Source organism: Myotis daubentonii, chromosome 15 (assembly GCF_963259705.1).
Source record: "Myotis daubentonii chromosome 15, mMyoDau2.1, whole genome shotgun sequence".
NCBI lineage: Eukaryota > Metazoa > Chordata > Mammalia > Chiroptera > Vespertilionidae > Myotis > Myotis daubentonii.
Genome location: NC_081854.1, coordinates 349,523 through 375,954, shown reverse-complemented (window position 1 = coordinate 375,954; position 26,432 = coordinate 349,523). Strand labels below are relative to the sequence as shown.

Here is a 26,432-nt window from a genome sequence, read left to right as displayed (position 1 = left end):
CAAATCCTCCTCCACGCCATAAAACGGGGTGATTAGCTTTAACATATAGACAAGATGTGTTCCCCTCCCATTTTGGGGTGCGATTGTTACTATATGCAGACCCGTGGGGGCTCCAATCCACAAAGGAAAAACTGTTATTAACTTTGCTGCTGGTGGGGTGGTCTCTATAACAGTCTTGCCAATTAATTTCTTCCTCAGTGAGGTGCCATTCATAAGACTTTATACATAATGGCTTAGTCGGGGGGTGACTTAGTACAGTTACACTTTCTGCACCTCTCCCCGGAGCAAGGAGTGATAGTATTTGGGCACTTTCTTCCCCTTCCCTTGGTGTCCATGCTAGCCAGAAGCCGCTCTTTAATTTTACACGCCAAGGAGCAGTGGTTTGATTCTGTGTCATACAAAAGGGAAGCTGGGTGGCGACACCCGTGTAATTACACTTTGTCCATATACTTCCTTGCCCCACCCGTGGTCCTCCTGGGTGACCAAGGCGTTGGGTGTGATTGGTGACCACATTCATGAGGCGGGGGATCAGCCCACGTCAGGGGTCTCGCCCAGGGTGGGTCAGGAACCTGAGTCCCGAATACTTGCCCATTTGCCCCGGTACTGTTGCCGCACAGCTGATCGCTGCTAGCGTGTTCTCGGGCGTTCTGGGGTTCTGGTCTCCTCACAAATTCGCTCAGATTCCTGGACGGTCTTCACCTTGCCCCAGGTGACCTCTGGGCTGTTGGCTGTCCTCCTCGCCCTCCTCCCACTCCTTATCCTCAGTGGATTGTTTGAAGCTGCTGCTGTCTGCGGCCGGGTTAGCTGACTGTCTGCAGCTGTAAAGCGTGGCTCCAGGTGCAGGGTGCTCATTACCCGGGCCAGTTCCTCCCTCGGATCCGTGTTGAAGTCTAATATCCCTTGCGGGAATCCACACGGGCTGGGAGACATTTTCTGGAAATACACACGCGTACCCTCGGCCGAATGTTAAGAGGGGATCGGGGCCCTTCCATAACCCAGACTCAGGATCTTTCCATGTAACCAGACGGTTTTCCTTTGACTTGTTCTGACACCGGTGTGTACTTCCATGGGTGCCTTGCCATCAGCATCACAGTGAAAAAATTTAAAGTCATTAAAGCTTGGTGTCGTCTACTTACAGGCGGTTTCTCCATAATCCCCCCTTTTTGCTGCTGAACTGAGGTCAAGTCATCACCTGGTGTCGGTTTGCCACCAAGGGCTCTAGCAAGTTATTTTAACCTGGGGAGAGCTTCATAGGATTTATAGGATTTTGAAAATTCTTATTTCTCTATTTTTACTTATTAATGTTAGAGAGGGTGAGAGAGAAACATGGATGTTTTTGTTGTTGCTGTTAAACTTTGTTGTTTTAATCCTCACCCCGGGATATGTTTATTGATATTTGGAGACAGGAAGGGAAGGGAATAAATATTGTTTTGTTGACTTCCCTGTGTGCCCCGACTGGGGATCAAACCTGCAAACATTTCTTGTACAGGACGATACTCCAACCACCTGAGCCACTCAGCCAGGGCTTCTTCCACTCACTGATGCAATCATCGGGAGGCTCCTGTGTGTACCCTGACCGGAGAGCAAACGCACCTCCTTGATTCTAACCAACTGAGGTCCTCGGCCAAAGCTAAATTTTTATTTATTTACTTTAGAGAGAGTGTGAGAGAGTGAAAGAGAGAAACATCAATTTGTGGTTCCATTTCTTTATATTTTCATTGTTTGATGCTTGTGTGTGCCCTGACCAGAGATCTAAACCACAATATTGGTCTATCAGGTTGACACTCTATGTGACTTACCTGGCCACAGTTGATTTGTAGTGTTAAAAACAAACAACAACAACAACAAATAGAACTTGCCCGGCCTGGGTTGCTCAGTATCTGAGTGACAATCCATGAACCAGTTGGCCACGGTTCTATTCCAGGAAAAGGCACTTGGCCCATTGTGGGCTCAGTCCCGTGTGTGGGGCCTGCAGGAGGCAGCCAACCAGTGAGAGAAGCACAAGCCAAGGCCCTGCTGGCTGTAGGAGATGCTCTCCCGCAGGGAGTGGCTGCTCCCAGGGGGTGGGGTGGCGCCAGGGCCAGAGAGCATCCGGAGTGGCCAAGTGAAGGGCAGCCGGGTGAGGGGCGGCGACGGCCACCTCCCCAACGAGGAAGTCCTGGAGTCTGCCTGTGCGTCCGTCTGTCTGTCCACCGGTTGTCCGGAGCCCACGCCCTTGCTTGTCTAAAGCCGTCAGTAGGACTCCCCCCCCCCCCCCCCCCCCCCCCCCGCTGGCCCTATGTAGTGACTTTCTCAGGGGACGCTTACCTGGTGCCCGGAAGGGGGCGGGGCCGGGCGCAAATATTGGGAGATCCCGGGACCCAAAGCCAGATGACCACGCACCTCCCATGCTACTGCCTCCCTCCCCGCTCCTTAATGCATTAGGAACCAAAGTGTAAACTGAGTCAGCAGCCCCCCAGTGCCCTCCCTCCGCCCCCACCCTGCTGAGCGCTCTGGCAGATGGACAGGGGCCCTGTCCAAACCCTAGCGCTCTCATCTGGGTCCCCAAGGGCTGCCCCCCTCACCCCCCCCCCCCCAAGAACTGCTGGAGAGAGATTCAGGCCCGATGGACAACGGGCGGGCGAGAGGGCAGAGTGCGCCCTGGAGCGAGCTTGGTTCGGGAAGTGGACCTTCTGTTAGCACGTGGTGGCCGCAGCTAACGGTGGGAGAGAGAGAGGCTGGTGTCAATGCTGTACTGGTTTACAGCGTGTGCTTTTAAAAAATATATATATTTTATTGATTTTTTTTATAGAGAGGAAGGGAGAGGGATAGAGAGCTAGAAACATCGATGAGAAACATCGATCAGCTGCCTCCTGCACATTCCCCACTGGGGATGAGCCCCCAACCAAGGTACATGCGCTTGACCGGAATCGAACCTGGGACCCTTTAGTCTGCAGGCCGACGCTCTATCCACTGATCCAAACCCATTCCGGCTACAGCGTGTGCGTTTGATACCTGCAATGAATTCATTCAGAGGTTTTATGCAACCAAGGACTAACCCAGACTTCCTGCCTCTGTGCTCTCAATCCGCTACACTGTTCAAGAGGTGCCCGCGGGTCCATGGCCGCAGCCTGGGTCGCCAGCTCACAGCCCTGTGTCCCTCCATCCCTTCCTTGGTCAGAATGCTTTCGCGGGGTGGTCTCGGCCACCGTCTCTGCACGGCAGCGGCCTTCTGTCATTTACACACGTTGTTCTCATGAAAAAGCGAATTATCCTCGGAAAAAACCAAAAGAGAGGAATGCCATTTGGTGCCTGTGGTTTTCTGTTCAAAAAGGAGCCTGTTGTGCCCAGCTGGTGTGACTCAGTGGTCGAGCTTGGACCCTTGAGTTACAGGAGGTCAAGGACATGGTCGGGTTGCGGGCTCCATGCCCAGGAGGAGGCAGCGGATCCATGATTCCGTCATCACTGATGCTTCTCCCCCTCTCCCTTCCTCTTTCTGAAGTGAATAAAAACGTGTATCTTTAAATGAGCCTGCAGTGCCCTTACCGTGTGGCTCGGTTGGCTGAGTCAGGTCCCATGCATCAAGAGACCCCCAGTTCCGTTCTGGTCAGGGTGCCTGCCCCGGGCTCAGCTGGCTCCCCAGTAAGTGGCAAGGAAGACTGTTTCTGTCTCACAGATGTTTCTATCTCCCCCCCTCCCTTTTTCTCTCTCTAAAAGCAATTAAATCATTGATGCTTCTATCCCTCCCCCCTCTAAAACCAATAAGAAATATTTTAAAAATAAGGAGAAAAATCCAGTGGAGTAAATTTGAATATCTAATTGTCTTTGATTCAGAAATGGAAAGCAACCCATGAGCGAAATTGAAGGGTATATTCAGAATCGTTCCGAAGCACGGATAACAACTGGACTCGTAACACATCTTAGGGGAGGGGCGTGCACAGCCTTGTGGTGCTGAACCCGTAACCAGTCTCCAGGTTGGTGGGGTCAGAAGGGAGTTTTGTTCTGTAGTTAAATTAACCAAGAGCAAGCCCGTTCCTCCAGAGAACAGCATCACTTTACAGAATCCATCCAGGGGCAAAAATCCTAGTAACTCGCAATGGAGAGCTCTGTGGCCTCTAGAGCGCTGGGAACTACATTACCCAGAAGACAGTGCGCGGAGCTGAGGCAATGATAGATCAGGATGAAAGCATTTCCCTGACATTTCCCCGAGTGAGGGCAGGGCGTCTGGCTTTGTCCTACTTGTGGCCTTTGGGTTGCTGTGCAGATGTTTGCTTATTTTTTTTTTTAATATACTCTATTGATTCTATACAGAGAGGAAGGGAGAGAGATAGAGAGTTAGAAACATCGATGAGAGAGAAACATCGATCAGCCGCCTCCTGCACATCTCCTACTGGGGATGTGCCCGCAACCCAGGCACATGCCCTTGACCGGAATCGAACCTGGGACCCTTCAGTCCGCAGGCCGACGCTCTATCCACTGAGCCAAACCGGCTTCGGCATGTTTGCTTTTTTAAAAATAATTTTTTAAAATACTAATTTTTCACAGAGAGGAAGGGAGAGGGATAGAGAGTTAGAAACATCGGTCAGCTGCCTCCTGCACACCTCCTACTGGGGATGTGCCTGCAACCAAGGTACACGCCCTTGACCGGAATCGAACCTGGGACCTTTCAGTGTGCAGGACGATGCTCTATCCACTGAGCCAAACCAGCTAGGGCCAGGTGTTTGCTTTTTAATATATATTTTTATTGACTTCAGAGGGAAAGGGAGAGGGCGAGAAACATCAATAATGAGAATCATTGATCAGCTGCCTCCTGCATGCCCCCGACAGGGGATCGAGCCTGCAACCCGAGCATGTGCCCTTGACAGAATCGAACCTGGGACCCTTCAGTCCATGGGCCAACGCTCTTATCCACTGAGGCAAACTGGCTAGGCTCACTGTGGGGTTTGAGGAGACACAACAGAGCAGGCACCAAGGAGTCGTGGTCCCAGTCACACAGACACGGGTGTGAGGCTCACTTCACAGCTTACTGTTCATTGACAAAGTAATTCACTTGACAATATGAGGCTGATACCAGCGTTTCTCTATGGAGAGGGATCAGGCTTAAGAGGGAGGGTGCAGGAGGGGGACTTTGCTAATTATATCTGCTTCAGATTCTCACTTCATTTTGTTATACGTCAGTGAATATGGAAGGGTGTTCTCAGGCAGGCTGTGCAAAGCCTTTGTGGAAGGAGTAGCCAGTAGATTAAAAAGAAATATTTTAAGTTTCAGTAAATTACAGGAGACAGGTGTGAAAATATAAAAACAGCAGCACCCAGGAAGAACAGGTATGGAATCCTGAGGAATTTAAGAGCTTAAATTTAAGGGAAAGGAGAAAGAGTTTTAAAAAACACATTTTTATTGATTTCAGTGAGGGAGCGGGGGAGAGAAACATCGATGATGAGAGAACCATTGACCGGCTGCCTCCTGAACACCTCCCACTGGGGGTGGCGCCCACAACCTGGGCATGTGCCCTTGACCAGAATCGAACCCGGGACCCTTCAGTCTGCAGGCCGATGCTCTATCCACTGAGCATCCAGGGCAAGAGATTTTACTACAACTGGAAGATGTTCCCCCCAAAAAACACACCTGAAAAATGATCTTATTCCAGGAGCTTCCCTGGAGTGTCAGAGCAGGCCTATAATCACTGTGCCAGAAGCCGTGTGCTGGAGACTATTTTTATATTTTATTTGTTATTGTTGACAGCATAACAGATGTCTCCCATACACCCCTGTAGACCCTCCACCCTGCCCCACCTCTACCCGCACCCTTATTCTAAGATGTCGAACTGTGCCTCAGTTTGTTCATCAGATCCCACAGATAAGCAAGATCATGTGACATTTGCCTTTAACTGCTTATTTCTCTGAGCATCATAATCTCCAGGTCCGTCTATGCTGGGAAGAGATCTGTTTCACAGCCCCATCGTATTCCATTGTGTAAATACATCACAGCTTTCTAACTCACTCATCCACTGGTGGGCACTTGGGCTGCTTCCAGATCTTAACTATTGTAAATGCTGCTGCGATGAACACAGAGGTGCATATATTCTTTCCTATGTTTCAGGGTTCTTAGGAAGCATCCCCAGAAATAGGATTGCTGGGTGAAACAGCAGTTCCATTTTTAGTTTCTTTGAAGGAACTCCATCCTCCTTCCACATGACTGCACCGTGTGCATTCCCAGCAGCAGAGCACCAAGGTCCCTCTTGTCTGTCTCCTCACCAGCACTTGTTCTGATTTATTCAAAGCGGCCAGTCTAGTAGGTGTGAGGTAATACTTCATTATATTGACCTGGACCACTTTTTCATGTACATACTAGGGCCCCAGTGCACAAATCTGTGCACCTTAAAAGGAACTGTGGGCCATGAGGCTGCAGTGGGCACAGGACCAGGTCTCAGCCCATTCTCCGTGCCCCTGCCCAGCCCTTCCCGCTGCAGTCCCACTCCTGCTGCCAGCCTCGCTCACACCTGCAGGTGGCACTGGCAGCAGGTGCAAGTGGGGCCATTGCCAGCTGCGGTTGCGAACAGCAGCCGATGGGCCCGATCGCCCTTCAGGAGCAGGGGAAGATGGAGAAGCCCTCAGAGGCGATTGGGGCCAGCAGTGGCTGCAAGGGGGCCGTGGCGTGCAGGAGCAAAGAATTTTCAGTAACCACCAGAGGCTCGCCCTGATGCGCATGACCAGCGCCCCATCTTGGTCTGGCACAACTGCTCACCTGCTCCACCATCCCGCCGCAGCCAACGCCTGCCATGCTCGGCATGCGCCCCCTGGTAGTCAGCTCCCATCATGGTGACCCATTGTTCTGCCATTCAGTCTATTTGCGTATTAGCTTTTTATTATATAAGATATCGGTCATCTGTACATCATCTTGGGATAAATGTCTATTTAGGTTCCTTGCCCATTTTTTTTTTAATTGAATTATCTTCCTTTTGTTGAATTGTAAGAGTTGTATCATTGCCAGGTGCAAGTGACCAGGGCTGTGAGTCGACCCACAATGGAGTAAGGTTTTTATAATATCTGGGAAATGTTTTGACATTTTTCTACTCCTGGCATACTTTGCTTTAGTATTTCTCATAATAAAAAAAAAAATCCTCACTGGATGATATTTTTTCCATTGGTTTTGAGAGTGGAAGGTTGGGAGGAGGGAAAAAAGAGAGGACCATCAGCATGAGACATAGGGATTGCTTCCCCCAAACGCCTCATTGGCGACTGGGGATGGAACCTGCAACCCAGGTACCTGACCTTGACCTGGAATCAAACCTGCTACCTTTCTGGTGCATAGGTCGATGCTCAAACCACTGTACCACGCTGGCTTGGACAACACAAATGTTTTCTTAAATTATGTACATTATTGTTTGAAAACAATGGTATCGCACTTTTCACAGACTACAGTGATGTAGAGTGTAAACGTAATTTTTATGTGCACGGTGAACCATTAAACCTGTGTGACTGGCTTTATTACAGTTGTTCTGGAACCAAACACTTGTCTTCCCGGAACGAGTGTATGGCACACCTTTGATGTCCTTAACTTGTACTCCTTTGTTTGCAATAAATATGTAGTTGGAGCCAAAGGCATTAGATCAAATCCTCCTTGATTCTAGCCACACTGGTGCACAGGCAGAGCTTAGACTTTTTGATTGCTTTAGGCACAGATGCTATGAAGTATCAGTGTCATTTTTGTGTTGTGAACGTTGCATAGTGAGTTTAACTGTTAAAAGGTTTTTCATCCAATATCATTTTTACCCATTGAAATTTTGTCTACTCTGCTGGCTGTCATTGAATATATTTGGTTGAAGTAATTGGTTGATGATTTTGGTCTAATTCAATTATTTTATGAGCTGTTGAGACATGTCTGCATTCTACAAAACTTTATGAGGATGTTAGCACTTTAATTAAATAGAAATCATCTCTAAGTTTTCCTAACTTTATGTTTACCCAAAGAACATTTTAGACATAAAAAGAGAGGAGAGCATAATTCCCTGATTTTGGTTTCCCATATTAAATATGTCTTTTTCCCCTTGCAGGTATGACTCAATGGTTAGAGCATGGGCCCACATACTGAATTATCGCAGGTTGATCCTAGTCAACGGCATGTACCTGGGTTGTAAGTTTAGTCCCTGGCACCTGATTGGAATATGTGTGGGAGTCAACCCATCCAATCTGTCTCACACTGATGTTTCTGTCTCTCACCTTCCCTTCCACTTTCTCTAAAATCCAATAGAAAAAATACTCTCCGTTGAGGAATAACAACAAAGAAAACATAAGGCCTCGACTATTTCACAAGGCAAAGCAATGAGCAATAGGCACTTCCAAATCCATGAACTGGAAGCCGGTAAATTCCATCACAAGTGTCATGTGAGACCAACACATCCCTGGAACCGGCAGTCATTTCTCTGTAAGCTTGAAGCAGAAGTCAGGACATTCACGGAAATCCATGTCCAAATTAGTCATAAAGGGAAAGCTGACCACTGAGGGTTTGGTTATTCCTAGATTTCTACAATATATGAAACCAGAGGTCAGCTTCCCTGAACACATTAGGCCATTGACTATTGCAAAAATTCTAAGGACATGCCAGTGGGAAAGGTTAAAGATCTTTAGCCACATAAACCTAGGAAGAGCCCCGGCCAATCAGAGAGTGTAACGTATTTACACAGGCTTCTCATAAATGCAACTTACAGGGAATCTATCCACTGTACATATTCAGACGTATGGGTCTCAATTTACACAAATGAGTTCTGAAAGAATTTCCTCCAGGGCTTTTACACTGAACAGAAAATTGCCCGTCTAGCACTTCTAAGGCCTTTCCCTCACGTGAACTCTCTGATGTTGAGAGAGTGTAGATTTTCGTATAAAAAGTTTCCCACATTCATTGCACTCATAAGGTCTTTCTCCAGTGTGACCTCTCCGGTGTTGACTGAATTGGGAACTATCCCTAAACAGTTTTCCACATTCACTGCATTCATAAGGCCTTTCACCAGTGTGAACTCGATGATGATAACGAAGTTTGGAACTACAGATAAAAGATTTCCCACATTCACTGCACTCATAAGGCCTTTCTCCTGTGTGAACTCTCTGATGATAACGGAGGGTGGAACCAGAGGCAAAAGATTTTCCACACTGACTGCATTTGTAAGGCTTTTTTCCTGTGTGAACTCTCTGGTGATAAGAAAGTGTGTCACTACTGGCAAAACATTTCCCACATTCACTACACTCATAAGGCCTTTCTCCTGTGTGAACTCTCTGGTGTCGAACAAGTATCGAGCTACTGGTAAAAGACTTCCCACATTCAATGCACTGATATGGCCTTTCTCCCCTGTGAAGTCTCCGATGATAACCAAGACCAGAGGTAGAGGTAAAAGATTTACCACACTCGCCACACTTATAAGACCTTTCTCTATTATGAATTTTCTGGTGTATTGAGAGGGAAGATTTGTGGCTAAAAGATTTCCCACATTCATTACACTCATAAGGTCTCTCTCCAGTGTGACCTCTCTGGTGTTTAGTGAATTGTGACCTATCCTTAAAAGTTTTCCCACATTCACTGCACTCATATGGCCTCTCTCCAGTGTGAACTCTGTGATGATAACGGAGGCTCGAACTAAAAGTAAAAGATTTTCCACATTGACTGCATTTATAAGGCCTTTCTCCTGTGTGAACTCTCTGATGGTAATTGAGGGTGGAACTAGATGTAAATGATTTCCCACATTCACTACATGCATAAGGCCTTTTTCCCGCATGAGTTCTCAGATGATAGGAGAGGGTGGAGCTAGAAGTAAAGGATTTTCCACATTCAGTGCACACATAAGGTTTTTCTCCTGTGTGAACTCTCCGGTGTTGAATCAGTGTCGACTTATTGTTAAAAGATTTCCCACATTCACTACACTCATAAGGTCTTTCTCCCGTGTGTACTCTCTGGTGTAAAATGAGGTTATTTCTTCGAATAAAGGATTTTCCACATTCATTACACTCATAAGGCCTTTCTCCTGAGTGAGTTTTCTGATGATACTGGAAGTCAGATCTGGAGATAAAAGATTTCCCACATTCACTGCACTCATAAGGCCTTTCTCCCGTGTGAACACTCTGATGATAACGGAGGGCAGAGCTAGTAGTAAAAGATCTCCCACATTCACTGCACTCATAGGGCCTTTTCCCAAGGTGGCCTCGCTCATGATACTGAAGTGTGGAACTACAAGTAAAAGATTTGCCACAATTGCTGCAAACGTAAGGCTTTTCTCCTGTGTGAATCCTCTGGTGTCTAACAAGTGTCCACCTATTGTTAAAGGATTTCCCACACTCGCTGCAGTCATAAGGCCTTTCTCCAGTGTGAACTCTATGATGATAACGGAGGCTAGAACTAAAGGTAAAAGATTTCCCACATTCACCACACTCATAAGGCCTGTACCCTGAATGAACTCTAAGGTGTATAAGGAGGTTATTTCTTCGGGTAAAGGACTTCCCACATTCACTACATTCATAAGGCCTTTCTCCAGTGTGAACTCTCTGATGGTAACGAAGAGCTGTACGGGTGATAAAAGATTTCCCACATTCACTGCACTCATGAGGCCTTTCTCCAGTGTGAACTCTCTGATGGTAACGGAGGTCAGACCTAGAGATAAAAGATTTCCCACAATCACTGCACCCATAAGGTCTTTCTCCTGTGTGAGAGCTCTGATGATAACTGAGGGCAGCGAGAGAGGTAAACGATTTTGCACAGTCCTTACACTTATAAGGTTTTTCTTGCGTTTGAACTTTCTGATATTCCATGGACACTGAACTACGACTAAACGGTAGTGTACATTCACCGCACACAGAACTGTTCTCGCCATTGTGTTGTTCCTGGGTATGAACGAGGACAGGTTTGTGGCTTAAGGATTTTCCACATTTGCTGCACTTGGACTGCCTTTGACTTGTATCAATTTTTCGATGCTGGCTGAGGGTTGAGCGTCCACTAAAGGTTTTCCCACCTTTGTCACGCACATAAATACTTTTTTCAGTGTGGACTCGGCAGTGAGTAACAAATGAGGATTTGTACCTGAATATTTTTCCACATTCACTGCACACAAAACATTTCCTTGCAATATAGACATCTTGGTCCTGAACAAGCAGGCGTTTGGGGTTAAAGGCCTTTCTGCATTTCCCTGGATGGTCAAGACTTATTCTGCTCTGTGAAGATGCTTCCCACTGGGGGTCCTCCTTCGGCTCCTTCGCTTTATGAGTAAGCTGTGGCTGCTGATGTCCCAAGCTGGGCAGGAAGTCCCTCTCACCCTGCTCAGAGGCCAAGGTCTTCCCTGACAGGTGGGTGCTGCCGCTCTTCACGAATGAGGCCTTGTCCACACGACTTCTGAAGGGCTCCCCTACCACGTGCTGCTCCTTAAGCTGGTGACACTTTGCACTGAAATAAAACCGTTTTGCGCACGCCCCACACCTCAGCAGTTTCTGGCTGTGCTGTGTCCCCTGCTGCTCGACCAAGTGGAAAATGTCCCTCAAGACCGGCCCGCAACTCTCGCAGGGGTGTCTCTTCTGGGAAGACGAGGCTGCCTTGGGATTCTTCCCCTGCGACACTCCCACAGAAACCCTCTGTTCGCCGGGTGCTTCCACATCATCAGCTCCACAGCAGCAACCTGAGTGCAGAGAAATGCTTTTGAATTACGTGTTGACTAAAGGGAGGGGAGAAACGCATCTGTATATGAAATGCTTTGCGAAGGAAGAGAATTCAGTGGAAGGACTGGCTGACTACTGTGTGCTCCTAGGCTTCTAAGGTCAGAAAAGGGTGAAAACACACCAGGGGGAGGTAATGGGTCTGACACAACAAGGAGAGGCACAGCATACAATGCATGTTCTATTGCAACGGATTCCTGCATATGCTCTGCTGCTGAAGCAGAGCTGGGGAGAAGCATGCACGTAGGAACATTACTATGCGAACACTAGCTGCTGCCCAAGGTCAGTACAGAAACTTTCAACATCTCAGAGCACATATGTGAGGGGCAGTGTTGAAGAGCACTGAGGAAAGAGCAGTGAGAGAGCAGGTGAGATGGGAGTCCAGGGAGGGGGCACTATTCCTGGGCTAGAAACCACAGTAGACACGGGAAAGTGCCAAAGCTGCAAGAGGAAGAGGGGAAATGGGTCTGGCTTTGGGCAATGACACAAACCCTCTGGCTGAGCAAAGACAGGTTCACGGTATGGTCTGAACAATGTCCTGACAGCACAATTTTCACAACTGCCAATCACTAAGACCACACCCTCTGTGACCCCACTCGGCCATGGCTGGACAGAGACGCATACAACTACATACAACATGGATGATACAAGGAAAAAACAGAACATGTGAATGGAGAGCTCTGTTCCACAGTAACTCAGCACACAACACACCTAGACACACATCTGGTGAGTGATGTCAGCAATGTGGTCGAGGACACCAGCTTTTGTCACCAACAGCAAAAAATTAAGGCAGCTTTTTATGAACAAAATTTGCCCTTAGAGTTTTCCAGAACACAATTAAGACACAACAGCAGCCCATGGAGCATAAAAAGGAGAATAAACACAGAAAGAATAAACATCAGCATAGTGAAGACACCTGGAAAAGAAAGAGAAATAAGAAAGGGGGGAGCCATGTGTATCAGCCAAAGGGCAAATGCCATTCCATTGCCACCGTCCTGCTCTGCGGAGGACGAGAAACCTTTTCCAGAAAGACCCTCAACAGCTCGCGCTACATCTGAGGACACCCAGTTTGCACAGCAGACTTGGCCGAGTGACCACAGGCATGGATCCCAGCTGCCTTCTCCAGAGGCCCCACCCCATACCCGCCAGACCCCGGAGGCACAACTGTTCCTGAAATGCCAATATTAGATAACCTGACCCCATTGCTGTCACATGAATGCCCGGTTCTCAGGCACCAAAGCCGTGGGCAATGCGGAGTAGCTGAGCCCTCAGACACTAGCTCCTTGTGTGTGTCCCTGTGCTCTGCTCACAGGCTCGATCACTGATCAGTGTGGGACTGCATCTCAGAGCCAAGTCAATGCCACTGGAGGCTGTTACAATCAGACACGAATTCCCCCATCACCATGAGGACACCCTGCACTCAGCACCTAAAGCAGGGGTCTTCAAACTACGGCCCGCGGGCCACATGCAAATGCAAATATTGTATTTGTTCCCGTTTTTGTTTTTTTTTTTACTTCAAAATAAGATACATGCAGTGTGCATAGGAATTTGTTCATAGTTTTTTTTAAACTATAGTCCGGCCCTCCAACGGTCTGAGGGACAGTGAACTGGCCCCCTCCCTGTTTAAAAAGTTTGAGGACCCCTGCCCTAAAGGGAACAACTGAGCCAAAAACATTTCCCCTGAGAGAACAAAACCAGCTTATCTACAGCCATCCTCTCCACAGGTGTGAGCACACAAAGCCATAGCTACTGAGGAATCTGCGATTTCACTAACACGGACTTCGGTTACACAGCTGCAGGCATTACTCGGTTTGGCCTTGTTATAGTCAGAACCGCAGCACCAACCAAGTCTGCAGTGACACCCCAACACAGGTGAAGCTCTTCCCACCAAAGCCCTTCCAGAAAGCCAAGGTAATTCACCCTCTGAAATGTACAGACATCAACACAAGTCTACAAAAAACAAACATGCCAACAAAACATTTTTTTAAAAATCAAGGAAACACGACACCCCACCAACCAAAGGAACACACTAATTTAACAATCACTCCAAAGAAATGCACATCTGTGTATGGTCAGAAAAGGATTTCAAAATAAATAATTTAAGCAAGCCCAGGAAGCTAACAATAAAATAAAATAAAGGACACACAATTGCCCTGGCTGAGATAGCTCAGTTAGTTGGAGTGCAGTCCTAATCACAGGGAAGGTAACAGGTTTGATTATCAGTCAGGGCACATACCTATGTTGTGGGTTAGATCCCCAGACAGGGTGCGTACAAGAGGCAACAAGTCAATGTCTCTCTCACATCAATGTTTCACTCTCTCTCTCTCTCACCCCCCTTCTCCTTCTCTAAAATCAATTTAAAAAATAAAAATGCAAATTAAAAAAAGGCCAGAAAACAATATACAAATAAAATAAGATTTTTCATCAAAGAAATAGAAAATATACAAGAGGAGAAAATGAAAATTATTGTGCTGAAAAATAAATGAAATGAAAAAGTGCTATAGAGAGCATCAATAGCTCACTTGACCAATCAAAACAATGATTCTGAAGATGAATGTTGGCCTTTTGATATTATGCAGTCAAAACAAATTTAGAAAAAGAGAATAAAGAAATCATACATGAATTATGGGTTGTCATGAAATAACGATATTCATGTTATGGGAGTTCTAGAAAGAGAAGACAGAAAAAAGGGATAGAAAGCTTATTTAAATAATGGCCCTAGCTGATTTGGCTTAGTGGATAAAGGGTTGGCCTGCAGAATGAAGAGTCCTGGGTTCAATTAAAGTCAAGGGCATGTGCTTGGATGGGGCATGTGCATAAGACAACCAATCGATGTGTCTCTCTCACATTGATGTTTCTGTCTCTCCCCCTCCCCTTTCCACTCTCTCTAAAATTCAGTGGGAAAATATCCTCAAATGTGGATCAACAAAAACAAAAAGTTTAAATAACGGAAACAAACTCAGAGAATCTGGAGATAGAAGCGGTCCCCTAAGTGCATGAGGCTCATAAATCCAAAAACACATTCAATTCAAAAAAGGCTGCACCAAGAAACATTAGAATAAAACTCAAAAAGAAATGACAAAGAGAATTCTGAAAGCTGCAAGGAAAAAGAAACTCATCTCATTAATACCAGGGTGATAAAGGCAGGAGCGGTTTTCTTAGCTGAAACACTGCACTCCCAGAGAGAGTCGGACAGTACGTCCTAAATGCTGACAGGACAAACTGCAAGCCCAGATACTTTGCTAGCAAAGGTGCCCTTGAGAAATGAAGGTGAGACACTTTGCCAGACAAACGAAAGCCGAGGGACGTCATCAACACTTCCCCTGTCCTGTGAGAAATGCCACAGCAAGTAGTTCAAGCTAAAATGAAAGGATACTAGCTAGTAACATAAATATGTCAAATATACTGAGAAAGTATACAGTTAAATTCAAAATACTCTCATTTGCTAAGGGTTACGAAATAGAAAAGATGTGAAGTGGACATCACAAATCTGGGGAAGGGGGATGTAAAAGCGTAGGGTTTCGGTCCGACCCAGGGTGGCTCCGTGGATAAAGCATCAGCCTGAAGACTGAAGGGGTCCGGGTCGGATTCCCAGTCAAGGGCGTGCACCTCGGCTGCAGGCTCTATCCCTGGTGCCAGTTGGGGAGCATGAGGTAGGCAACCCATCAATGTGTCTCTCGCAAATGCATGCTTCTCTCCCTCTCTCTCCCCCTCCCTTCCACTCTCTCTAAAAATCAACGGGAAATAATATCCTCAGGTGAGGATCAACAACAACAAAACGTAGAGTTTTACTTTGCAATTGAAGTTGGTACCTTAAAATTGAATGTTTTAATTATAAGATTCTATATAAGCCTATAGTAATCACAAAGCAAAATGCAATAGTAGATAGGCAAAAGACAGAGGAATAAAAACACACCACTTTCCTAGCTGGTTGGGTCTGTAGGTAAGAGCACTGGCCTGGGGACTAAAGTGTCCCAGGTTTGATTCAGGTCAAGGGCATGTGCCTGGGTTGTGGGCTTGATCCCCAGGAGGGTGTGCAGGAGGCAGCTGACCGATTCTCTCTCATCATTGATGCTTCTATCCCTCTTTCCCTCTCAGAAATCAATAAAAAATATTTATAAAAAAATACTATCTATATCTCTGTATCTTTATATATCTCTATCTATATAGACAAACATATATAGATTAAATATAGAGAGAGAGAAAGAGAGAGACGGAATTTTAAAAATTTCCAAATTTGTTTTAGGTGAACAGCAATAACCTGACGCCAAAGCCAGATAATGACACTATAAGAAAAGACTATTACAGCCTCACATCCCTGATGAACATAGATATAAAAGAACAACAAACCCTCAACAAATTAATAGCAAACAAATTCACCAGCACATAAAAAAAAAATCATAAACTGTAATTACACGGGATTTATCCCTCGAGTGCAAGAATGGTTCATCATGAACAAAATCAATAAATGTGCTTTAGCCCAACTGGTTTGGCTCAGTGGATAGAGCGTCAGCCTGCGGACTGAAGGGCCCCGGGTTCGATTCCGGGCAAGGGCATGTACCTTGGTTGTGGGCACATTCCCAGTAGGGGGCGTGCAGGAGGCAGCTGATCGATGTTTCTTTCTCATCGATGTTTCTAACTCTCTATCCCTCATCCTTCCTCTCTGTGAAAAAATCAATAAAATATATTTAAAAATAAATAAATGTGCTTTAGCACATTAACAGAATGAAGGCAAAAAAAATCTTATCATCACAATAGATGCAAAAAAGCATTTAACAAAATTCATAATTCTTTCATGATAAAAACCTCACAAAATATTAGATGTAGAGGCCTGGGCTGGGTAGCTCAATTGGTTAGAATGTCGGCCTAATACGCCAAGATTACAGGTTTGATCTCCAATCAGGACACATAAAGAAGGAATAAATGATGCATAAATAAGCGGAACAATAAATTGAAGTTTCCCCATCTCTCCCACTCTCCATTCCTTTCTTCCTTTATAACAAAAAAGATAAATCACCCCGGCCTGTGTTGTTAAGTGCTTAGAGCCTTGGCCCTTGGAAGAAGGGGTCACGGGCTCCTTTCCTGGTCAGGTTACAAGCCTAGGCTGTGGGTCCATAGCCCACCAGTGCAGAAGGTAACCGGGTCAACGTGTCTCTCTCACATCGATGTTTCTCTCTCCTCTCCTCCTCCTTCTCTTTCACTCTCTTTAAAAACCAATGGAGAAAGTATCCCTGAATGAAATTTAAAAACATTTAAAATTACCCGGTCAGTGTCGCTCAGTGGTTGGCGTCAACCTAGGAATCAGGAGGTCACAGTTCGATTCCCAGTCAAGGCACATGCACAGTAACAGGCTTAGTCCCCAGTAGGGGCATGCAGGGGGCAGCCGAACAATGATTCTCTCTCATCACTGATATTTCTATCTTTCTCTGCTCTCCCTTGCTCTTTGAAATAAAACACACACACAAATATAAAGGGAGTAAAACTGCCTGTGTTTGCAGATGACATTATCTCATATAAAGGACATCCTAAAAACTCCACCTACACACCTCCAGCAGGAATAAACAAGCCCAATAAATTTGCAACATTCCAAATCCACATACAAGTCAGTTGCATCTTCACACTAACAATAAAATATCTGAATAAGGAATTTAGAAATCAATCTCACTTATAATACCATTAAAACAATAAAATATTTAGCAATAAATTTAATAAAGAAGGTGAAAGATCTGGACTCTGAAAACCATAAGACAACTGATGAAAAGAACTGAAGACTCAAATTAATGAAAAGACATCCTGTGTTCTTGGATTGGAAGAATTACCATTGTTAAAGTATCTCTACCAACCAAAGCAACATAATGATTCCACGCACTCTCTACCAAAATCCAATGGAATTTTTACCAGAAATAGAAAACGAATCCTAAAATTCAAACTACAGATGAGTTCTAACCGTCAAAGCAATTTTGACAAACAGGATCATCACTAGACTTACAGGCATGAAACTTCATGATTTAAACCATATTACAAAACAAATTAATCAAAACTAACACAAATAGATGCACAGGTCTAAGAACAGAACACATCCAGTCCAGAAAGAAACCCACATATGTGGTGGTCAAGTACTCTTTGACAAGAACCAAACACACAAAATGGGGGGAAAAGTCTCTTCAATAAACAGTGTTAGACTCTGGCCAGGTCGCTCAGTTCGTTAGAACATTGTTCAGATAAGCCAAGGTTGTGGGTTCAATCCCCGGTCAGGGCACATATAAGAAACAACCAATGAATGTGTAAATAAGTGGAAGAACAAATCAATGTTTCTCTCTCTTTCATTCACTCCCTCTCTCTCTCACTTGCTCTGTCTCTAAACATAAACCAATGAAAAACAATGTTGAGAAAACTGGATATGCACCTGCAAGAAAGAAACTGGGGACCGACTTTACACCGCTCACAAAAATTACTTAAAATGCATTACAAACTGAAATGTGACGTATGAAAATTTAAAACTCCTTGGGGAAAGAGAGGTCCTTGACATTGGTTTTGGCAATGACATTCTTGGATGTCACCAGCAGACAACAAAGACAAAAATACAGGAGCTGAGCTACTTCAAACTAGAAGGCATCTGCACAGCAAAGAAAGCAGTCATCAGCAATGAAAAGTGAAGTGGGCGGGGGAGGGGGGGTGCCTTGGACAAAATATACTTAAATAAAAATAAAAAAAAGTTAAAAAAAGAAATGAAAAGTGAGAAAATATGTGTAAAGGCTGTCTCATAAGGGAGAGCTAAAATATACAAGGTGTTCATACAACTTAATAGCAACAAACAATCCAATTAAAAAATGGGCAGCCCTGGCCAGTGTGGCTCAGTGTTTAGAGCGTCAGCCCTAGAAGAGAAGGGTCTTGGGGAGCATATTGGAGACAACCAGTCTATGTGAGCCATCACATCGATAGTTCTCTCTCTCCCTCCCCTCCCCTCCTTCTACTCTGTCTGAAGGGCAATGGAAAAAATAACCTCAGGTGAGGATTAACAAAACAAAAAAAGGGTAGGGCCAACCGGTTTGGCTCAGTATACAGAGTGTCGGCCTGTGGACTGAAAGGTCCCAGATTCGATTCCAGTCAAGGGCATGTACCTTGGTTGCGGGCACATCCCTGGTAGGAGTGTGCAGGAGGCAGCTGGTCCATGTTTCTCTCTCATCGATGTTTCTAGCTCTCTATCCCTCTCCCTACCTCTCTGTAAAAAATCAATAAAATGTATTAAAAAAAAAAAAAAAAAGAGTAGGAAGCTTCCTTTATAAGATGAGTGAGTTCTAAGGATGTACTCAAGAGCATGGTGACTACAGTTAATAATGTGATATAATTGAAATTTATTGAGAGTACATCTTAAGCATTCACAGCATAAAAATATCAGGCAACTTCAAATGGGAAAAGATGTTTAATTAACTTTACTGTGGCCATTATCCTATATAATAAAGAGGTTATATGCAAATTGACCGTCGCACCCTTGCACAAGATGGCCAACCCCATGTGGTCACAAGATGGCCGGCAGGGGAGGGCAGTTGTGGGCAATCAGGCCAGCAGGGGAGTGCAGCTAGGGACAACCAGGATGCTAGGGAAGGGCAGTTAGGGGTGAACAGGCTGGCAAGGGAGGGCAGTTGCGGGCGACCAGGCCGGCAGGGGAGGGCAATCGGGTTGGCAGGGGAGGGCAGTTGGGGGCAATTGGGCCAGCACGAGAGCAGGTAGGCGTTGATCAGGCTGGAAGGAAAGCGTTAGGGGTGATCAGGCTCAGAGGCAGAAGCAGTTAGGGGCAATCAGGCAGGCAGCGAGGTGAGTGGTTGGGAGCCAGCAGTCCCAGATTGTGAGAGGGATGTCAGACTGCAGGTTTAGGCCCGATCCCACCACAGGGATGGGGCCTAAACCAGCAGTCAGACATCCTCCAAGTGGTCTCAGATTGGAGAGGGTGCAGGCTGGGCTGAGGGACATCCCCTTCCAGTGCACAAATTTCGTGCACTGGGCCTCCAGTCTTTACATATATCCTATATAATAAAAGAGAAACATGTAAATTAACTGTCCCTCTCCTACACTCAGGCCACGCCCACCAGCCAATCAGGAGCAAGTATGCAAATTAACCCAACTAAGATGGCAGCAGCCACGGAGCTGGAATGAGCAGGAGGCTTGGCTTGCCCCAAGCGATAGAGGAAGGTAAGCTTCCTGCCTGCCCTGGCCGGCCCTGGCTCTGCTCAAGGCTACAAAGTTTCAATTATAGAAGATAAATAAATCCCAGAAAAAAGAAAAGAAAAGACAGTAGAGGCTGGGAGTTTGGGTCGCGGGGGGGGGATAACAAATAAAATAAATTTATTTAATTATATAATAAAAGGGTAATATGCAAATTGACCCTAACAGCAGAACTGGGAATGACTGGTCACTATGACACACACTGACCACCAGGGGGCAGAAGCTCAATGCATGAGTTGCCCCCTGATGGTCAGTGCACTCCCACAGGGGAAGCTCTGCTCAGCCACAAGCCAGGTTGACGGCTGCCAGCATGGCGGTGGTGGCGGGAGCCTCTCCTGCTACCTCAGCAGTGCTAAGGATGTCCGATTACACCTTAGGCCTGCTCCCCGCTGGCAAGTGGACATTCCCCGAGGGCTCCCGGGTTGCCAGAGGGATGTCTGACTGCCAGCTTAGGCCCAATCCCCCCAGGAAGCGGGCCTAAGCCAGCAGGTGGACATCCCCCGAGGGGGCTCAGACTGCGAGAGGGCACAGGCCGGGCTGAGGGACCACCCTGAGTGCACAAATTTTTGTGCACCGGGCCTCTAGTATATATAATAAAATCAGTCCACTGTACACTTTAATGTATACAAGTCTGTATTGCAACCAGGTTAGGAAACAAAAAAGGAAAACAGATCTAAACACTACACACTTTAGGAGAGTCTTAAAGCAAAGCCCAGGTTTCAGGTAAATAGCTACCCAGACAACACCTGCAAGTCCTGGCACAGGTGGGCAGGAGGAAATGACAGCTACAGAAGGGATCGAACCCTGGGAGACAGAAGTGGTGTGGATCTGGACACATTCACCCAGACACTGAGAGGCGAATCCATGAAGCTCAATGCAGTACCATTTACTGACCCTGAATCCCTTCCCCAAAGGGTTCCCTATGGGGACCGCAGGGGAGAGAAGAGGGCCGTGCACACCCACCAGCCCCAGCCACACAGCAACGGCCCAGAACACTGGGGAGGCAGCAGTGCTGGGGTCCAGGCCCAAGGACTGAGGGAGGGGACGGGGGGAGGGAGGCGAGTCCAGTCCAGGTCCCCGGTGAGGCTGTGAGTCTTACCCAGAGAGGAGACAAGTGCAAAGTTCTCCAGCATCACATGCAGATACAGGCGTCTCTGTGTCTCATCCACCAGCCTCCATTCCTCCCGGGAGAAACGCACGGCCACGTCCTCCAGGGTCACGCCGGCCTGAAAGGACGGGGACAGAGGGAGCCATGACCATCCTGTGCCTGAGAACCCACAGTCCCTCTCCCCACCCATCCGCCCCTCCCGCCTCCGCCTCCCCAGCTCCCACCTCAGGGGAACCCCACAGGTGGGCACAGGGGCCAGGGACGCCCACCCGACCCTCAGGGTCCCGTTAGGCAGGAGGCTCTGCCCTCGGCAGCGCCAGGCAGGAGGGCACAGAGATGGACTCCAGGTCTGTTCCTGGCGGGCAGGGCCCCCATCATGCCATGCCTTCCCCTCGGGGTGACGAGGCCCTGCCAAGCCTTGGCTCAGGCTTCACCTGTCAGTCCCCAGTGCTCGGTCCTGGAACCCTAACTCCCACTTCCCCCCAATATGCACAGCCCTCTGTGGACTGTACCCCTCAACCTCCAGGCCCCAGGGGCACCCCACCGCCTTGCGATGCCACCCTCAGTCAGGCACAAAGCAGGGCCCATCAGGGGGTTGGGGCGCTACCCCCTGTCACGCACAGAGCAGGGCCCATCAGGAGGTTGGGGAGCTCCCCCCTGTCACGCACAGAGCAGGGCAGATCAGGGGGTTGGGGTGCCGCCCTCTATCACACAGAGCAGGGCCGATCAGGGGGTTGGGGCACCGCCATCTCACACTCAGGGCAGGGCCGATGGAGAGGTTATGGCTCTACCCCGTCACACACAGAGTAGGGTACGTGGGGTGGGGGGGTTGGGCGCCGCACCCTGTCACACACAGAGCCGCAGGGCGATCAGGGGGTTGGGGAGCTCCCCCCCTATCAGGCACAGAGCAGGGCCGATCAGGGGGTTGGGGCGCTTTCCCCTGTCAGGAACAGAGCAGGGCAAATAGGGAGGTTGTGGCCCCGCCCCCTGTCACACACAGAGCCGCAGGTGATCAGGGGGTTTGGGCGCTGCCCCCTGTCATGCTGATCCCAGTGCCGGGAGGCCTCACGGCTCTGCTGATCCCAGTGCTGGGAGGCATATTACCCTTTTATTATATAGGATAGAGGCCTGGTGCATGGGTGGGGGCCGGCTGGTTTGCCCTGAAGGGTGTCCTGGATCAGGGTGGGGGTCCCCACTGGGGTGCCTGGCCAGCCTGGGTGAGGGGCTGAGGGCTGTTTTCAGGCTGGGACTGAAGCTCCTAACTGCTCCTTTTTTCTTTCTTTTTTTTTTATTCTGGGCCAGCTTTAGCTCTGGCTCCAGCTCTGAAGCCTCAGCTGCTGAAAGCAGGTTTCTGGGGTTTTGTTTTGCTTCAATATTTGTTACAATGTTTCAAACTGCAAGCTCAGAGGCCGGCAAGGAAGGCGGGGAATGTTGGAGTCCTCTGTCACTGAAGCAAGCAAGCCTCATGTTAGTTTCAAGCTGCCTGGCTACCGGCAGCCATCTTGGCTGGCAGTTAATTTGCATATCGCCCTGATTAGCCAATGGGAAGGGTAGCAGTCCTACACCAATTACCATGTTTCTTTTATTAGACAGGACATTTTTTTAAAAAGATGTTCATAAATTTTACGTTTATTAAAGATTTGTTTTTGTGAAATCACGGTGATGGACAACAATGGCAAAGCATATGGGGACTATGGCATCCTATTTGGGTAATAAAATCCATTTCCTAAAATTCAAAAAAAAAAAAAAAAGGCCGCATAGGGCTAGGTCTCACCTAGGAGGAACCGGAAACTTCCGCGCCCCCAGCGCGCACCCCCACATTCTGGGGGCTCCACGCGGGAGGGGGAGGCGGGAGCTGCATCTCGGCTCCGGGATCCTCCGCCTCCAACACCATCAGGGTCGCGTCTCCTCCCGGAGCCTCAGCCGGCCGCCCGACCGGCCGCCCGACCAGCCGCCCGACCGGAGTCACGTGACCACCCCCACCTCCCCCTTCCCTTGGGGGCGCGGGGCCTGCGCTTCCTCCCCGTCCCGCTTGCACGGGGGCGCCGGGGCCGGGACTGCGGGGTTGGCAGGGGGAGGGGGAGAGGGAGGCGCTCACCTCAGCCGGGCGCCTCCGCGCGGCCGCCGCCATCGGACCTGCGGGGCGGCGGGCGAGGGGGGAACCCCGTCCGCCCTGAGCGGGTCCCTCGCGGGGTAGCCGAGCCGCGCCCACGCGTGTTGCGGCGGCGGGAACTGCGACTGCTGGGCGCCGTCTCCGTTTCGTCGCCTGAAAATACACACAGGCCCCCAAAAGCAGCAAAGACTCCGAAAAGCGGCAATATGGCCGCGAGGAGGACGACGCCGGAAGTCCCGCCCCAATTCCCGGAAATGCCCTTACCCCGATCCGTCACTGGCTCGACTCAGCGCATGTTCTTCTGGGTAATGTAGTTCCTGGCCCTCCAAAGGCCACATATTTCTCCCTGGAGAGCAACTAGTACTTTTTTGTTGTTATTGATTTTATTTTTTATTTCAACTTTTTATTTAAATTTTTAAAAATATATTTATTGGTTTCAGAGAGGAAGGGAGAAGGAGAGAGAAATAGAAACATCAATGATGAGAGAGATTCATGAATCAGCTGCCTCCTGCACACCCCCCCACTGGGGATGGAGCCTGCAACCCAGGCATGTGCCCTTGGTCGGAATCGAACCCAGGACCCTTCAGTCCACAGGCTGATGCTCTATCCATTGAGCCAACCCGGCTAGGGCTTATTTATTTTTTTAATTGTTTAAATTCTTACAAATAGCACGTATGTCTCCTTTTTTCCCCAATTGACCTTCCCCCCACCTCCCCCACCCCCCCTTCCAATATGCCCTCACCCCCTCCCAGTGTCTTCTGTCCATTGGTTATGCTTCTATGCGTGCATACAAGTCATTCGGTTGATCTCTTACCTCCCGCCCCACCCCTCCCCAACCTTCTCGCTGTAGTTTGACCGTCCACTCAATGCAACTAGGACTTTTTCCCCTGGAGGTATCCTGTAGTGATGCTGCTTCCAGGAGGGAAGGGCTGGCTCCTGGGTAACTGCAGCAAACGCTCCATTCTGACCCCATCCACCTGGAGACTGGTTACGGGCTCAGCCCCACAAGTCTGTGCACAACCCTCCCCCTCAGATGTCAATTTCAAGTCCACATGTTAACTGTGCTTCAGTACAACAGGCTATATATATTTTTTTCAATATATTTTTTATTGATTTCAGAGAAAGGAAGCGAGAGAAAGAGAGAGATGGAAACATCCATGATGAGATAGAATCATGGATTGCTTGCCTCCTGCACGCCCCACACTGGGGATGGAGCCTGCAACCCGGGCATGTGCCCTTGACCGGATCATACCCAGGACCTTTCAGTCCGCAGGCTGACGCTCTATCCACTGAGCCAAACCGACTAGGGCACAACAGGCTATATATTTAATGTTTTTTTTTTATTTTAAATATGTTTTTAAAATTGAATTGAGAGAGAGAGGGAGTGTGAGAGAAACATCCATGAGAGAGAATCACTCCTGCACACCCTCTTCTGGGGGATCCGGCTGGGCATGTGCCAGGACCCGAATGGAACTGGGGACCCCTTGATGCATGGGGGCCCACTCAGACACTGAGCCACACTAGCTGGAACAACAGGCTGTTTTTCAACAGAAAGCCAGAGGCCCAAATGGCATCACTTATGCTGAAAGCCCATGACCCCACCTAGTTTAACACCTGATAGAATGCAGTTTCCCCATCTCCCAGAAACAATCTTAATCATCCAGTGTTAAATGGTCCGCTAAAGCACCAGGAATGTGAAGTGTCTCATAATCCCTTTCCATCCCCCATAGGTAAGAGAGGCAATCTTATGATAAAAATTCTTCCAGGTGGGCCCTACCAGGTCTGGCTCAATGGGTAGAGCATCGGCCTGCGGACTGAAGGGTCCCAGGTTTGATTTCGGCCAACGGCCCAGGTCTGGGTTGCGGGCTTGATCCCCAGTAAGGGGTGTGCAGGAGGCAGCCAATCAATGATTCTCTCTCATTATTGATGTTTCTATCTCTCCCTCTCCCTTTTTCTCTAAAATCAATAAAATATATTTTTAAAAAATTCTTCCAGGTCTGTTTTCCCGAAAGAAAAGGTGTCCCTTCTCAAAAATACTCTGATTTTTAGTTTTGCTAATTGCTTCGCTCCTGGAAAACTTTTTAAATAAGACCCCTGTCTTGCCCTACGTGAAGGTGATGGCCTGAAATAAGGCACTGTCTTAACTTCTTAGTCCCCACCTTTCCCGTTTCTACCAATAAAAATGTTCCATTTTTACAACTCTGAATATACCCTTCAATTTGCTAGTGGGGTGCTGCCCATTTATCAATCACTTGAAGCCAATTATATCTTTAAACTTACTCCGATGAATTTTATTTTTTAACATCATAAATCAATCATGGCCGGGTAAACTCATTGTTTGAGTGTCATCGTGATATGCCAAAGTTGTGCATCATACAAACACCAATCAACGAATCCACATATAAATTGAACAAATTCATGTTCCTCTCTTTCTCTCACTGACACTCTATCTAAAGTCAATAAGTAAAAATTTTACTTTAGCTGGGTCCCTCGGTGGGTTAGAGTGTCATCCCAATATGCCAAGGTTGTGGGTTGGATCTCTGGTCAGGGCACATAAAAGAATCTACTAATGAATGCATCCGTGAGTGGGCCAAGCCCTGGCTGAGTGCTCACTTGGTTGGAGCATCCTCCTGTACACCAAATGTTTTCGGGTTCGATTCCCAGTCAGGGCACATACCTGGGTTGCAGGTTTGATCTCGTGTTGGGTCCCATAGGGGAGTCAATGGATCAATGTTTCTTCCTTCCTCTCTCTAAAAACCAATAAACATATCCTTGGGTAAAGATTTTAAAAAGTGAAACAGCAACAACTAAAAATGAACGTTTCTTTCTCTCCTTCCCTCTCTCTCAAGCCAATCAATTAAAATTTAGAAATAATAAATAAGAATTTAAAAGGCAAAATAAAAATAGAGATTCCTATGACGCCCTCTTCAGGTTAAATTAAGTTGCTAGAGCTGTTGGCAAACCCACACCAGTTGTTCCTAGTGATTTGACCTCGGTTCAGCAAAATGTTTTTGTTTTTTTTTTTTATTGATTTCAGAGAGGAAGGGAGAGGGAAAGATGGAAACATAAGAGAATCATGGATTGGCTGCCACTGCACACCCCTACTGGGGATCCAGCAGCCAGACATGTGCCCTTGACTGGAATCCAACCCTGTACCTGTCAGTCTGCAGGCCAATGCTCTGTCCACTGAGCCAAACTGACCAGGGTTTACTGTTCTTTTTAAAAAAAAGATATAACAAATACATGAAAATCGCCAAAATTGATAGCCAATTAGGCTGAACATATGATCACACATTTTACCCAATATACATATATAGCAAAT

The 26,432-nt window shown here is 47.6% G+C and overlaps 2 protein-coding genes across 3 annotated transcripts in view; one reads left to right on the top strand and one right to left on the bottom strand.

Annotated features, from left to right (window-relative positions):
• Positions 1 to 26,432, top strand: part of ZNF544 (zinc finger protein 544) — a 276,321-nt gene that overhangs the window by 104,600 nt on the left and 145,289 nt on the right. The gene's annotated exons all lie outside the window — the stretch shown is intronic.
• LOC132216408 (zinc finger protein 271-like) lies at positions 4,767 to 23,336 on the bottom strand. Its single transcript, XM_059665553.1, has 3 exons — positions 23,096 to 23,336; positions 20,989 to 21,115; positions 4,767 to 11,629 (listed from the first exon to the last, which is right to left on the bottom strand). Exons 1-3 carry the CDS (start codon positions 23,126 to 23,128, stop codon positions 8,802 to 8,804), a joined length of 2,988 nt encoding a protein of 995 aa, XP_059521536.1. The 5' UTR covers positions 23,129 to 23,336; the 3' UTR covers positions 4,767 to 8,801.